Below are 16,365 nucleotides of genomic sequence, written 5' to 3'. Positions count from 1 at the left end.
GGCTATCTTGACATCGTAACTCCGCCTCTAACTAATTAGTATACAACCTATTAAGCAATTATGGAAAACCCGCATTCTTTAACTAATATCCCGGATATTCTTTGTTCTTGTAGTCATGAGCCAAGCGTCGGAATCTCTCGCGACTTCAGTGTACCATTCAGAGCGAGTCAAGTGCCTAGAAATGTTCTACGGCGAAGGATTCATAGGCTCTGAAGTTGAAGCCAAATGCAAGGTATCTACTCGATGAGCTGCAGCTCAAAAAATGGCCAAATAGCTTGAACGCATGTTAGTGGCAAGCGACGCTGCGATGAGAGAGTCCGGTTTGCAATATATCAAGACCTGAAATACATTTTCTGCCAGCTATTTCATTAGTATCGTGCATAACTCTCTTTCTCTGCATGATTTGTAGGGGTCTGTTGAGCATCTTAAGCTAAAGGCTGGAGACTCGATTCTAGATGTTGGTGCAGGATCCGGAGGTTTCGCTTTCTATCTTGCAGAGGTAATAATTCAGTAATGCAGTGTTCTCCACAGAATCTTTTTGCAAAGAGCACGTGCTAGAAGAACACGTGAGCGCGCGAGAGGATGTCAATATGGGCTGAAACTGACATTAGCTAGCAATGACATTACCATTGTTTAGGTCAGTTGACCACGCAGTGTTACCTAGTGTCCGTCGCAAGTAGACGGAAAGGATTAGAATCACATTGTTGCTAGAGGCGTCACCAGCGGCTCAACAGGTGACTAGGGCGGCCGATGGTGTAGGCGGCAGAGGCGGAGCAGTGAGAGGCAAAAGCATCCCAGCGGACGGCAAAGGGATGCCAATACGGCTAAAGATAAAAGGATTCCTTAATATACTGTACTCCTCAACGCAGACGTTGCGCTATGAACCACGATAAGGACACGCATTGCCGTGCCATGCCAGAAATGCGACTTGCTTTACGCTAATTAATTAACCACTCGTACGGTATTCGTGGGCGCCTCGCGTTCGTGAGTAACACGTCAACAAAGTCTTCAGACCGTCTACTGAAACGCCGAGTCCTAGCTAGACAATACGTATTTGTTGCAACCCTAGCTGTCATGAAAGCAAACATGCAAACTTCCTAGTAGTTTAGCTAGATTACGTATATAGGTCTGGTATAGGTAGTCGTCGTTTTGCGATCGTGATCAAGACAGTTGAAATGTACAGTCTAGGTATGCACTCGATTCCGTTGTAACGACAGTGGTATGGTATGTACTGACATAGAACTCGATATCGGCAAACTTTGACAATTCACAGTGTTAGATGCAGCACAGTGTAGTAAAAGATCGATTGTACAGTAGTATGGGACATGTGAATAGTTGACTGTAGGTGGCTTTCAGCTAATGAAGGTGTTTCTTGGTTGTCATGTACACAATCCCTAAAATACAGTGTTAGATGCAGCACATTGTAGTAAAGAATTGATCATACTGTAGTATGGGACGTGTGAATAGTTGACTGTAGGTGGCATTCAACACCTGAAGGTGTTTCTTGGTTGTCAAGTACACACAATCCCTAGCTACAATACAAAAGGATGGGGCGACGAAAGTTCATGAAGCTTTTTCGTCGCCGTTTGCTCACTAAACGAATCGTTCTTAGACACATCTGTAGTCGGACACGAAAACGATGTTTTAAGGTAGGTCCTATCATAAAATGTGGTCGTGAAAAGGAGAAATTTGTGTACACACACATACACACACACACACACACACACACACACACACACACACACACACACACACACACACACACACACACACACACACACACGAACACACCAAGAGCTTGATGGAGAGCCATATAGGACCACGCCCCTTTTCGTTGTGCGACCCGGATTAGGAGCCTCGCTCCGCTAGGGAATTAAGTGTAACCTTAGTAGTCTCGACATCCTTGACTCTAGTCTCGTGTGGCTATTGTAAAATTGCTGAGGTTTGCGTACGGTGTCCTGCTTCTTTATAACGCTATTGACATTTCAATATCAGTGTCACGAACAGTCAGTCCTTTGCAGTAGGTTCAATTGTGGCACCTTGCAATAACTATTCGTGCTGAGAGCAGATTTACATCTTGGTAAGCAAATTACAGTTAGGTAAATATACCCATGGTTAGGTACCCATTGTTAGGTAACCATTACCAGGTTAGAACTGCTGCGTTCACACTGGCAAATCTACAAGCCATCTTCTATTAGCAACTAATCGTTATCATTAGACATCAAGGCGCGTTTGCCTCTCTTTTAGCGCTTACATTGCACGTGGAACTTCATTACGGACAACACCTCCAAATTCTTGGCACATTGCAGTGACATCTTAGTCGCATGCGTAGCCAGCCCTAGCCAAGGTCTAACCAAGATTTAGCCAAGATTTGCTTTTACGTGCACAACTTTAGTGGTTTATTAATTAACTAGCTAACTTAGCCACGGTTGGTGGACTGGTGTGAATCCACTCTGCAGGTGTGTAATAATTATGGTATGTGTGCAATAACTGCAGCTGTATGAGTAAATTTAAAGTAGTCGAGCACTGCGCCAATTACTCATTATTGCAGTGCCGTCCACAAGAACGCTCACAGGGCACATGCCATTAGTATGCAGTGAATGTGACAATGTCACCCTAAGTGTGACCGCAGCCTTAAATGGCGTGTGGCATCTACTTATCAAACGATGTACACACTACTATACACTTGTGCAGCCACTTATCACACGTATATTGCCTTCACACCTGGTGTTCACGTGTGATACTCGCAAGTACTGTGTACTTAGATACATAGCAATACATGTCAGCTACGTGCTCGTGAATCACGTCGACATTGCAGACAACTAAAATTTGTTAGCTAGAATTTTTTGCGAACAAAGTTGTCAAAGATAACAACACATGTGGAAACATTGCTAAAAGAAAACAGGGCAACACTAAGCGTGGCATAGTAAATGCCCAATTAACGGAGTGTCCCTCTCCTTTCAGAATTTCTAGGGAGAACACTGATAACACTTAGTATTTAGTACTTTATGATATACAATAACACGATAGTTTTGAAATATCAATTTGTGTAATTGTAGCTTTTATCTAGGGACTGAAATGTTTGTCTAGTAATCCACTGCTTTTAGCGCGCGTTACGCTAGACCATTTTAAGTAATTTGACAAAAAGCCTTTAAAAATTTTATGTATGCGTGCTATATATATAGCGAACTACTAGGAAGTTTGCATGTTTACTTCCATAACAGCTAGGGTTTCGACAAATACGTATTGCCTAGCTAGGACGCGGCGTTTCAGTAGACGGTCACAAAACTCCGTTAGACGTGTTACTCACTAACGCTATATTACGTATATAAGGCTGGTATAGGTACTGTAGTCGTCGTATTGCAATCGTGATCAAGACAATTGAAACGTACAGTATAAGTATGCTCTCAGTAACGTTGTAACGATCGACACTGGCATGGTATTTACTGACATAGAAATTGATATCGGCAAACATTGACTATTAACAGTGTTAGATGCAGCAGAGTTTAATAAAGGACTGATCGTCGTACGGGACGTGTGAATAGTTGACTGTAGGTGACATTCAGCTAATAGAGGTGCTTCTTGGTTGTCAAGTACAAACAATCCCTAGCTACTATACAAAAGGATGCGGCAACGGTATTTTATGAGGCTTTTTTGCCGTCTGGTCACTTGCACGAATCGTTTCTATACTGACCAGTAGTCGGACACGGAAACGCTATATATATATATATATATATATATATATATATATATATATATATGTATGTATGTATGTATGTATGTATGTATGTATGTATGTGGCTCAATTGGTTAGAGTGTGCAGTTGGAGATAGAAAAACATCCGGGACCTTTGGGTCAGAGTTTGAGTGCGGGAGGGTCACATACATAAGTTCCCTTGGCCAAGGAACTAACATACAATTGCCTCTCTCTTCGGAGTGTCAGGTTCTGTCCAAGAAGCAAAGAAGAAGTTACATATAGACAGTGACTGCTGATAGTGTTTCAATTGTATACTAGTATCGTAGAAAGTATCGTAGAAAGTATCGTAGAAAGTATGGTAGAAAGTATCGTAGCAAGTACTTAGTAGTGTCTGCAGTAACCTGGGCCATAAGGGTCCTTGTAACAAAACAAAAAAATGTATGTATGTATAACGAGAGCTGCCATATAGGACAATGCCCCTTTCTGTTGTGTGACCCGGATTAGAAACCTCCCTACACTCGGCAACTAGACTTCGACGCACGTCTACAAGCAATGAAAATCTGAAACAACTTTAGAGTAATAAACAATGTGTAGTCTGTACACAATTTTAACTTAGAAGGCGTGGGATATTGCTCAATTAGACTGTTTATGTTTTCTAGTTAATATGTCGTCTTCAATCTAATATTTTTATTGCAGAACGTTGGCGCTGTTGTTACAGCCGTCGACTATTGTACAAACCTGGTAGATTTGTGCAACGAACGATGCAAGGAGAAAGGTCTTTCTGACAAGGTAACTAAAGTATAGAATTTAGGGTAGTCTTGATTTTTATTATGTTTGGAATAGATTACGTTTCTAGCAAGGGACATGAGAACCATGCAATTTGAGTCTGAAAGGTTTGACGCAATTTCTTTTTTGGGCAGTCTTATTCATCTAAAACGTGGAGACCATCTTTCCATCTTCAAAAACGTTAAAGTAAGTGAGTTCAAGTGAGTATGGTATAACTGAAACGTGTAATAAAATACTGTAGCAGTTACTACATCAAAAAATTCAGTAAATGGTTAAATCATGAGTCAAATATGGTATTTCTACAACTTTATCAACAAATGAGATTACAATATTTTACTGCAAAGAGTTCAGGACTTGCTATCGGTTGCTGTGGAGTTTAAAAGTTCAATCCAAAACATAATTTGTTTGCATCAGTTACAGTTACAGTACACCTTCAGATCTCTCTTACAGAGATATTTAGAGTTTCAGTTGAATTTCTTTAATAGGCCGGTGTCAGTGCTTATGTAATAATTGATTTAAACTAGATGCTATAATAATTATAAGACAGTTGGTGTTTGATATTTAGACTTAATTGACATTAACTAGATTTCAAATTTTTTTTCTAGCTTCTCAATTTTTTTAGTTTTTGGCTTGGTTTACAAAATTTTAATATATATATGTATTGGCTCTATTATGTTTACATACATTAAAATACGGAAATTATAACTATATTACAGCAAGTCAACAATTTACAACACTTGCAAGGAGATTAGTAATGATTGCTGTGTTTTCTGCTTCTTTGATTTTAGCTGCCCTAGTTTGGCCTTCTCTTTTGGCTGCATTTGACAATGCTAAGTAAGAAATTTAATATAGCAACTAGGGTTTTCCCAAGGCATCCTTAAGCCGGGCGGGCCGCCCGGTTTAAAATAGGCGTGGTCGCATAATTTCAAACTTGAGCCTTTTGTTTAGATGTTCAGATTGTCGCAAGACTTAAGCTGGATTTACAATATGTAAACGCTTGAGCGTCGCGTCGCGTGCGTCCCGTCACGTTGTCTTGCGTGGGAGTGGCACGTACGCGTCACAAGCGTCGTACCATTCACAATACGATTTCAGCGCGCCGTAGACGTCGCTGCCGGAATTATTAAACTGACCACTCGCGCTTCGATTTTCTACTAGCACAACTCTGCCGGAACCCCCAACTTGCTCAAAATCATTTTCTACGCGTTCTCCCTTGCACGCGGGTCTTTGTACATCTTGCAGTTGATCATCCACAAGCAAGGATAGCTCCCTACACAATCTATAGACCGCTCAACGTCGACTAAAGCGCCGAAATCAATAATCATTGCTCACTGAAGCCAAACGTGCATTTATAGTTGGCTGTGATTGGTCGAGATCAAGGTGCTACTTCCGACGCGACGTGAACAGTTTCCGGTTCGACGCTCAAATAGAACCTGGTTCTATTTGGACGCGTCGCGTCGCGTCGACCACTTGCAATTTAAATTTGTACTACGCGACGTGATGCGACGCGACGCACGCGACGCGACGCTCATGCGTTTGCATATTGTAAATCCAGCTTTACGCACATGCGAGGGAACGCACCTGACTCGACACAATGCATGCGGGTAGGACTGCAAGGCTTTTCGCACGATAGTCACGGGACGGACACGTGCTCCAGTTATAGTCTCACGTAGCCAGTTAGGCTTCAGTCATGAACGAAAGGCTGCTACGGGCACAACAAAGTTTACTTCCTTTTCCGGTCTGAGTTCTGGTGAGCCGTTTGCTGTGCCTGATAAAACAGACAACGACTGTCCACCTGCCAAGGCTTCGAAGCATAGACTCGCTTTTGATGTTTCGTGGCAGGAGAAGTTTTCTTGGATACGGTATGTGTGTGATCCAGCTAATGAGACAAACAGTGAGGGCATGTACTGTACACTTTGCCAAAGACACAACAAGTCATCACGCCGAATGGTGTGGATCGCTACACCCTACACGAATTACAGAAGGGATAAAGTGACGAAGCACGAAACGTCGCAATGCCACATGGACGCCGTACCGGCCGAATCAAAGGCTGCAGATGCACAAATTAGTGGAGGGATTCGAACAGCACTGGATCAGCAAGTGTCAATGAAACGCAAAGCAGTAATTGATGTATTAAAGTGATTGTATTGGTTGACGAAGGAGGAGACTGCCCCTCACACCAAGTTTGGTTCTCTACTGCACCTTGCTAAGTCTCTAAGTTGCTTCTATTTGTCCGAGCTAGAAGTAGCCAAGAATGCAAGTTACAAATCACACCGGATTATTGATGAATTCTTGACACTTATGTCCAGCTGCGTGGAGAAAGACATCCTTGATAAGATGCAATGCAGTCCAGCTGTTAGCATATTGTGTGATGAGTCAACAGATTTGGCTAACGTAAAGCAGCTGGTTATATTTTCTCATTTTCTCTTTGCTGGTCAGTTTCAATCCTGCTTTTTGAAAGTGACTGATTTGTTAGATGGCAGAGCGGAGACCATAGAAAAGAAGCTAGTTGATGTCTGCATAACATGCCAAATTTCTTTGAATAAAATCCCGCCGTTTGGAAGTGATAGGGCTGCTGTGGAAACAGAAAGATGTACAGCTGTGGCCAAGAGATTGAAAGCCCACAATGCTGAGATGATATCTATTCATTGTGCTGCACACAGACTTGCTCTTGCAAGTTCACAAGCAGCTGCGAAAAAGACCCTACCTAAAGAAATTTGACAGTCATTTACGTCAGTTTTCTATTATTTTGACAACAGCTCAGTCCGAGAAGCATCTCTGCATGAGATTCAGAAACTGATGGAACAGCCCATTCTCTGCCTCAAGAAAGCAGTTCACACCAGATGGCTTTCCCATGATCAGGCAGTTACTGCCATTCGTCGCACTATGCCTTCCTTGCTTGCTATTCTTGAAAAACAAGCAGCAGAGAAGAAAGACTCAGTTGCTAAGGGTTTACTCAGTGCCATGACTTGCTACAAGTTTGTTGCCACCATCTATCTTCTAAGTGATGTGTTACCAGGGCTTACAGCATTGAGTTTGGTCTTTCAAACAGAAGATGTTGATATCTCTCTTATTCAGCCGCATGTCTCTGCAAGAATTTCTGCCCTTAAGCTTCTTCGCAATTAGAATGGCTCGTACATGCAGAAGCTTAGTGGTGTTGTGAGAGAACTGTCTACCCAGTGACAGTTTAGAATTCCAGTTACTGAACAACTGAAGACTTCTTTTCAGACGAACATGCGTGAGAAATATATCAACTCATTAGTTGTCAATCTCGAAGAGCGATTTTGAGATGCCTGTCTGTTGAAGTCTCTTTCCACGCTCTTTGATCCCAAATAAGCAGTGGCTGTGCTATTGAAGACGCTTGACAAATTGAATAGGTATGGTGAGGAGCAGTTGACAGCAATAGCTGAACACTTTCAAGCTTCAGTAACAAAAGAGAAACTTGAATCAGAGTGGAGTACGTTTAAACATGTTCTGGTTGACAATTTCAAACACAAATCAAGCAAGGGTGTGAAGTTAATCTTATCTAGAAATTCGTCCTTATCTGTCCTGTATGAGACATTATCAATGCTGGCCAGTATCACTTTAGTCCTTCCTGTATCGACAGCAAACTTTGAACGAGGATTTTCTATCATGAAAGAGAATAAAGAATACAGCCAAGAAACAATTGAAAACAGAGACACTGGACAAGATAATTCGACTCTCTGTTGAAGGATCTAAATTTGATGAGTTTGATTTTGAGCAAGCAGCCCCCCTCTGGGCCTCGCGACAAAATCGAAGAATTGACATATAAGACATTCTTCAAGTTTCTACTAAATTTACGACCAGATTATTTGAAAGACTTAGTTACTCTGCTTTACTAAGTTTAGCTGAGATGTTTAGGTATTTTATCTTAATTAATGACGTTGCAACTTGCTGTTGTCACAGTTGAGAATAACACAGTTACTCCACCCTTTCTCCACCTGTTCATTGTGACTGAGTCACGTGACTAATTAGTAACTAATCACGTGAATAATTAATATTAAAACCGCTGTGTTCAAATCCAAGCATGGGGAAACCTTGAGATAGCAAAAGCTTTGTGCACGCGTGTTTTTTTAGGATTATCCTCGTTAATATAACAATTAAGCATATTGAGAATATGGTTGACAAGCGAGCAGGCACAAGCGCGCGCGCGTACGCGCGCGCGCGCACACACACACACACACACACACACACACACACACACACACACACACACACACACACACACACACACACACACACACACACACACACACACACACACACACTGTTTGCATCTAACTTGTTTTGCTATAGAATTGGTTGAAGCCTGGTGGTCGAGTGCTAGCTCATGACTTCGTAACATGTGATTGTCCCGCAACATCAACACAAGAATTCAAAGATTATCAAAAAAGGTTACATTTTAATGACGTCACGGTTGCTGACTACGAAGAGGTATAAAGCAATCACGTTTATTCTTACTGGAATGTATTTAATTAATATAAACCAGATATTTGAAACGGCTGGTCTCCGATTGCTCCAATATCAACCAAGAAGAGAATTCTACATTCAAGACACTACTAAGAGACAAACCAAAGCGAAAGAAAACTGGAACGAAATACTTAAGGTCACCTGCTCTGACATGGAATCTAAAAACAAAAACCGAAATTGTGTGTGTATGTGTGTGTTGGTGTATGCTTCACTATCTCTAGGTTGTGTCTAAGGAGACTCTGGAGCATTGTTACAAATTCTTTGCAGAAAAGCGTAAATGGGCCGAGGAAGGTGCTCTGTTCCCATGTATCTTTCTAGCTGAAAGACCTCGTGATATGTAGACCGGTTGACCACGTTTCCTGTAATGGCATCTAGTGACCACGATTGTTTCGCTCATGCTACTTTGCGCTAGCTTAGTGTACGTATACTCAGTTCAGGTATTAAAATTATGTGTGAAGTTGCGTCCGTGGTGTCGACGCCATAGATTGGGATGGCCGCCTGTTCTGTTTCGTTTCGTCTTCTCTTGCTAGATGTGCGAGTAATTATGATATACAAGTATCTTGATTTGCCCTACTTGTACGTCTATAGACCGTAACAGATCGGCTGAAGGTGATCTTGTTTCGTATCAGAAGCTAGTAACGCCTCTAGTAGAGATTTCTACTAAAACAGTATGATGAATGGAAGAGCTATCTGCTCAATAACAACTGCAGGTCTCTAGTAAATGTAATTGGGATATTTCGTTCTTGAAGTTGGTTTTAGTCTCTAATTCGGAAAATTTGGAGAAAGCAAATGTTGAAGGAAAACACTACACACGGCAAAACTTATCCTCAAGCAAGAATTAGCGTCAAGGAGATTTAGGTTGTATTAATAAGTTAACTTAATTAGAGAAAGAACAGATATCTCTAGACAATTCTCTCTACTTCTTTATCACTGAAAATACTGTATACTCTAACTGTTAGATAGACGAACCAGTTTAACTGAGAAGGAGGCATACAATGTTAGCTTACACGTGACTGGACACGTGAAAACTAAGTTGAGCATGAGAAGAGACCGTACTGACGCTTGGATCTATGTAAAAGATTTGTTTTTTGGAACAACTTTAATTAAATTAAAATCTGTGGTTTAGTCAGTTAAGCAATTAATGACAATCTAAACACGAAACCAACATATTTGTCTATGTTGTTAAGTAAAGGATTGTTGCAGTGCAAAAATTAAAAATTATTTTTTAGCTAAATTAAAAGATCTATATACGTGTACTTTAGAAAAAATAAAAATTAGGTTATTTAAGAATATACTAAGAGAATGAGAGCAGTTGAAAGTTTCTTCCGTTTTTCCATTTTCGGAATGGGGCAAATTAGCGCGCTCACGTCTTTGGAACACCCTATCCATTGTTGTGATACTCGAGTATGGTGCGGCATTGTGTAGCAGCAGGCTGCAACAACTCTATAGTCAGTCTGGATTTAGTGTATTTCGGTTTTCAAAAAATCCACAATTACATAAAAGTTGGGAAAAACCTGTTCGACGAGCAAGAGGCGGCTGGGAAGGTCCAACAAAGCACAATGGAGTTTGTAGATGTCACTTTGAAGAACACTGTTTTGCGATATCGTTGTATTACACACACTCTTGCGCTGTACTCATAATTTTGCAGTAACCACAATCACACGTACTGATGTCCCGTAACAGCTGTCGGCAACTTCCGCTTCTGCACAATATGACTTACTAGCCTCGCGGGCAAGCCTTCCTCAGTGTTCACTGTGCGAGCTCATGCGCTGTCCGCCTGCTTGCACTGGAGAGGAGATGCTTGAGCCACAACTGCTTGTGCTTGTTCCGGCTAAAGCACCTCCTCTCACGTGCTCGTTCCGCCTCCTCTCACGTGCATGCAGGCGAACAGCACGTGAGGTCGCAAAGTGAGCATAGGCTTGGCTCGCGAGACTAATGACTTTACCACGTGCACGACGTGTCAGACAGCCGTTCACTGTGGTCGTCAACAAAGGCAGATGAGGGCAATTCATTAGCATATGAACTGTCAGCGATTGGCTTAAACGTATACTGTTCCACAGATCCAAAGTCTTCTACTGTGTCTTCAGATGACGATGTCGACGGACTGAGAGATTGCTCTCCTGCGAGCTCCAGCACTTCGCTCAACGAAGAGTCCGACGACGACGAATCCTCTGAATCGCTTTCGGAATCCCTAAACGTAGCAAGATCGCTCCAACGTGCCGTTTCTGAACCACCTCCATAATAGCTCTACTCCGCCTCCACTGACGTCAGTGTGCTAACACCACCCCATTCCCGAAATATTTTTAGGAAGTAGATTTCGACTACTCTCTTTCTCTCCAAACCCGTGCTAAAATCTAATTTTATTTTTTATAAAGAACACACATGTAGATCCTTTAACTTAGCTCAAAAAATATTTTTTATTTGCACTGCAGTAGCCATTTAAATAATAATTTTGTTGGCAATTAATTAATAAATTAAAATTAATTGACTACTTTGACACGCTTAGTTTAGAAAGATGAAATTTTTTATATATTAAGTTAACTGTTTGCATTTAATATCGGAAAGAAATTAGAATGTTGCTTATGCAATGAATGAGGAAGATGATACAAAGCTGAAGATACTGCTTCAAGACTCGTCGTCACACATAAACTGTTTAATATTAATTACTGCACGTTCCTCACTTTTTGGGGTGTGTAAGAACGAAGGTCACTCTTGTGCACAAACAGCCCATCATTTTGAAACTTGATGTGAACCAATAGCGTTACATCCAAACCACAACATGCACACTCAAACCCAATCGTATCTAGAGAGAGTGTTTTCACACTCCCCGCCTATCTATAGACCATGGCCACTCCTCTATGACTGCATGTGACGCAACTATATCTACAGCGGCTATTGTTCTCTCGATTTGCCCTACTACCACTACAGCACATGTGGTTCTAACCATTGGCGACGTCGGCGTAAGCAGAACCAGCAGCTCAACCACTAGAACTTAAATCTAACTGATAATTGCAGTGCCACTTCCTGTCATGAGACATTCTGCTGATTGTCTGACTGTAGCCACTGCGCATTTACCATACAGAATTCCAGAGAACGTAAAGGTTCCTATGACGCAAACGGCAGTCAAGAGATAGACACATGAATGCAACTATTTTAATTTCGCTAGATCCTGTGCTGGGGTAGGAGTTTCGACACAAAAGCTTTAATTTTATATACGCCAACTTGGTTTTCTTCGTTCTCGATCTTGCTAGCTATACAACAAAATGTAGTTAGAGCCAACTGCCTTAGTTATAAAAGTGTGGTCGCCGTTGGCCATCACAAGCTTGAAGACTGCGAAGGCGGAAACGCACGTGCATGGCCATTGAATTGGCTTGCTTCTAACACGTCAGATACTTGCCACAAACAGTGCAAACGAGGTGCGAGGATCCCGTCATGACATCAACATCCCGTTTCAGTACTTGTTTCAATACGGGTCAACGACGACCGACTCGTCGAAGTGGCAGCTACAGTTAAAACGGCGTTTGCTCACTCCGAAGGTGTGGGACGACAGACTAGACATGATTACAATTTTGTTGACGCTTCTATGGGTTGTCTGTTCAGTCCGGTCGAAACAGGGTACAGACGTCTTCTGTGGTATGAGTGTTTGTTTGCTTGTTTGTTTGCACACAGCAGCTGTGAGCTGAAAATCTGCATGCATCGGTCTGTTTCAGGCAACAAGTATCACCTGAGCAATCAGAATGTGACCATTTATCAGCAAGAAAACAAGAGTCTTGTCTTGTCGACTAATTCAACTTCTAGCAATAATATAACGTGGATATTAGATCCTAAAAGTCGCTCCAGAGCACAGTCTATACGACAGTACCTAAGGATAGACAATCTTAGCAATCTCATCATTGATTTCAATGCCAGACTGAATGATGTTGTCGTGTTGTATTCTATTAACCAAAGTTATAGCAGCGCAACAGCCAGACTGCTAGTTGGCGGTAAAAACAAAATAAATTGGTTTGCCTGGACATTTTAATTTTACCTTCGTTTAATTTGTATTAGAACCTCCTGTAATCGATGTTTACAACGACAGCTCTGTGACAAGCAATTTGTCAACATCTGATGTATCAGTTGGAAAGCGAGTGATTTGCTTGAGTGTGAGAGCAATTCCGTTTCCTACTCTGTCGGTCTCTTGCAAAGGTGTAAGAGTCAGATCAGTCGATAAACAGCAAAATGGTGTCACGTGCTTCGACGTGTCTTGTGACAAACGAATAAGTGTCGTTGCAAAAAATTGCTTCGGAAACAAACGCTTGAAATCCGAGATCCAGACGCAGCCAGATATCGGTATTGCTTAGCAAATCACTTTCCTGTTTGGATATATCTGTATGACGTCACAACTATTGTAGGTGTGCCGACACCCACCCCACTATCTACCAACACAGGTATGACGTTCTTTCATTGATTTTAACTTGTTTCAATAGTTTTGTTGTTTCTGCTATGCCAAAGATTGTGCACAAAGCTATTAAAATTAAGAAATATTTAGCTTTTAGTTTTGCTAGTTTAAATTGTATATGGCCAAAATTATTATAATTGGTGGTAATAAACATTTAGTCATTTATCTGTTAGAACATTCTACTGGCACGCCAAGCGTCTCTGCAGCATACACCTCTCCTCAGTTTATAACACATTCTGCTAGTCACAGTAAAGAGTAATTTTGTCAATTAATTATTTTAGCAAACATTGATATTAACATTTTAGGTGCACAATTGCCGACAACAACAATTGCCGTTGCTATATCCGTCTCTTTACTAATAATATTAATTATCGTCGTTGCCCTGGTGATCTTACTACCACGGTGGGCAAAGAAACAGTACAACGTGAAGTAAGTATTTCAAACAATTAATACACTTTGTAATTAATAAGCAATTACAGGTCTTCGTTTAATTAATAGTAAAGAGGAGAGAAACTGCCAAGGACTGTCATCTGATTGGTATGTATATCTACAGCAGAAATAGGTTTTTTCAAAGAATATATACCAATTTTTACAGGCCCACATCCGGGAACAAAACATTGAACAATTATTATAATAATTGCGAAGATCCTTTGCCTTATATGACAACGACAAGAAGTTCCGTTATTGCTATGACAACGGGTAAATTTGCGTAATTGCATAATCGTTTTAGCTGCCACGTACTTTGATTTGGTCTGTTTTTAGAATTGGCCGAAGAAGGCTACTTGGAACCTACGGATTGTGTTAGTTTCAGAAAGGAAAAAATGGTAAAGTGAAGGATCTTGGCCAAAAATGTTTGTTTTTCTGTCATATCTAAGACGACTGGTATTTGATTGATTGTTATGTGTAGAGTGGAGACGTGACGTGTCTTGCTCCAAAATACATGCAAAGCCTGAAAATAACAATATCAATAATAATAATTTTATAATATTGTAACAGAAAACGATTGTTTGACACTATCTTAGATTTGTCAGAATATCATGCCAATGTGTCAATATTTTGCTCGAATTTGTATATCATAATCAATGATATAAACAACAACAATTATGTACATTTCGTATTTGCGTCTTTATTGCTTTTTACGTATCAATCGTTAGCAACACCAGGCTGTGTGTGTGTGTGTGTGTGTGTGTGTGTGTGTGTGTGTGTGTGTGTGTGTGTGTGTGTGTGTGTGTGTGTCTGTGTGTGTGTGTGTGTTCGTGTGTGTGTGTGTGTGTGTGTGTGTGTGTGTGTGTGTGTGTGTGTGTGTGTGTGTGTGTGTGTGTATTTATACTAATTGCAAGAAGCGAGCAACACATGCAACAACTTTACGTTGTCTGCAATTAAGTTTAGACATGCATCGTTATCTAATTTGTTGAATTGGTGATCGAGTCACGCAGACAACGTCTATCTGACGCTTACTACACATTGTGTGACGATCAGTGCTGCTAATGAAATGCAATCGTCACGTTCTCGCCTTTTTTTAATCAGCGCTGTTAATCATTTCCTCTGCATGCAGGCGAATGCTACAGCAACAAGTCTGATTCAGTTAGGACAGCGCTCGTCATTAAATTTTAACAGTATACACATTTGCTATTACTTAAGTTAAGGCCGGATAAACTAATACATCTAGGCTCGAATATTTCACATAAAATTGTACGAAACAATCAAAATAAAAGTAGAAAGCAATAACGTTCTGAGTATGCGCAGATTTTGTTGCACCGTCTACAAGAAACGTTTTAGCCGGGAAATATTACATACGATCGGGAAACCAAACGAAGTAAGGTACGTGTATGCATAGCAGATGTGGAGACAACGTGGAAGTATGTCCAGGATCATTGCGAATGCGTAGATCAAATATTTTCAATTGGGTCAAACTCAAACCTGAACCGAAAACTTCTAAAATCAAACCTTTAACGGTCTGGCTTAAGGTCAATGTACTCTACATTTTTTTCCGAAAAATAACCATAATTTTGGGATCGTGTTTTGCACGAAGCGACAATTGACAAGAGGCAGTCAACACTGCATCTATTTCGTAAACCGATTAACTCTTTCAATACATTGAATATTTGTAAAAAGCGGTTACACTCATCTACTAACTTGTCCACCTACTTGCTAGAGTATATGGTTTATATGTGCATGTGCATCTAGCGTTCTGCACTTACCTTCCCACAATTGTTAGAAACGCTTACTGTAACTGTGGGGTCCCGTAGGCCAAATTGATTTGCAGTTGCATTTGGTATTTCTCAGACTGTGCAACAGCTAGTACTTCGACTCCTCGAGTTTCACCTACTGACCTCTGTGTGTCTCCAATAGTTTCGTAAACGACTTCCGGACGAACGGGTACAGGTTGGATTTCATGTTGAGAGGTACAAAAAACTCTATTTAGATACAAACAGTTCAGAAACCAGCAGATATAGCTATATAAACTAAATGAAAAATATATAAACCTAACGTATTACCTGCTAGTTGATTTCAATGCAATTTGATGGTCTGTATATTTGTAGACGACTTTAGATTCTGTTTAAAAATGTTAACGTCAATGCAACATATAAATATACGATTATATATTATTATACCTTGTTTTGTGCCACAGCAATGTCTTCTGCAGTGTGTTCGTAGACTGTGACGGTACTTGTAAGAGAAACCGACAGTTGCTATGGCAATCACAAGCACGATGCAGCAGGAAATAGCTATCGCGATTAATTGTCCACTGTCTAAACAAACAAAATTCATTAACTGCAGTATACACGTACACTTAACATAGGGCAATTTTAGAAAGTCTAACTCTTGTTTTAATTAACATAAAGTCTGTGACCTACAAAAAAATGTCAAATAATTTATTTTTATTTTCTAAGCAGAACACTATGCTTTTGAGACAAAATGAAAAGCTTTAATGTAATTAGAATATTTCTATTTTT

General features: G+C 40.7%; 1 protein-coding gene across 1 annotated transcript; it reads left to right on the top strand.

Moving 5' to 3' along the window:
* Positions 1-105: 105 nt before the first annotated feature.
* On the top strand, positions 106-9,421 carry LOC134177500 (uncharacterized). The gene is made up of 7 exons (XM_062644282.1): positions 106-232; positions 410-499; positions 4,393-4,485; positions 4,540-4,668; positions 8,797-8,934; positions 8,990-9,106; positions 9,192-9,421. Exons 1-7 carry the CDS (start codon positions 116-118, stop codon positions 9,309-9,311), a joined length of 804 nt encoding a protein of 267 aa, XP_062500266.1. The 5' UTR covers positions 106-115; the 3' UTR covers positions 9,312-9,421.
* Positions 9,422-16,365: the final 6,944 nt, after the last annotated feature.

Source organism: Corticium candelabrum, chromosome 3 (assembly GCF_963422355.1).
Source record: "Corticium candelabrum chromosome 3, ooCorCand1.1, whole genome shotgun sequence".
Lineage (NCBI taxonomy): Eukaryota > Metazoa > Porifera > Homoscleromorpha > Homosclerophorida > Plakinidae > Corticium > Corticium candelabrum.
This window is presented reverse-complemented; position numbering and strand designations above follow the sequence as displayed.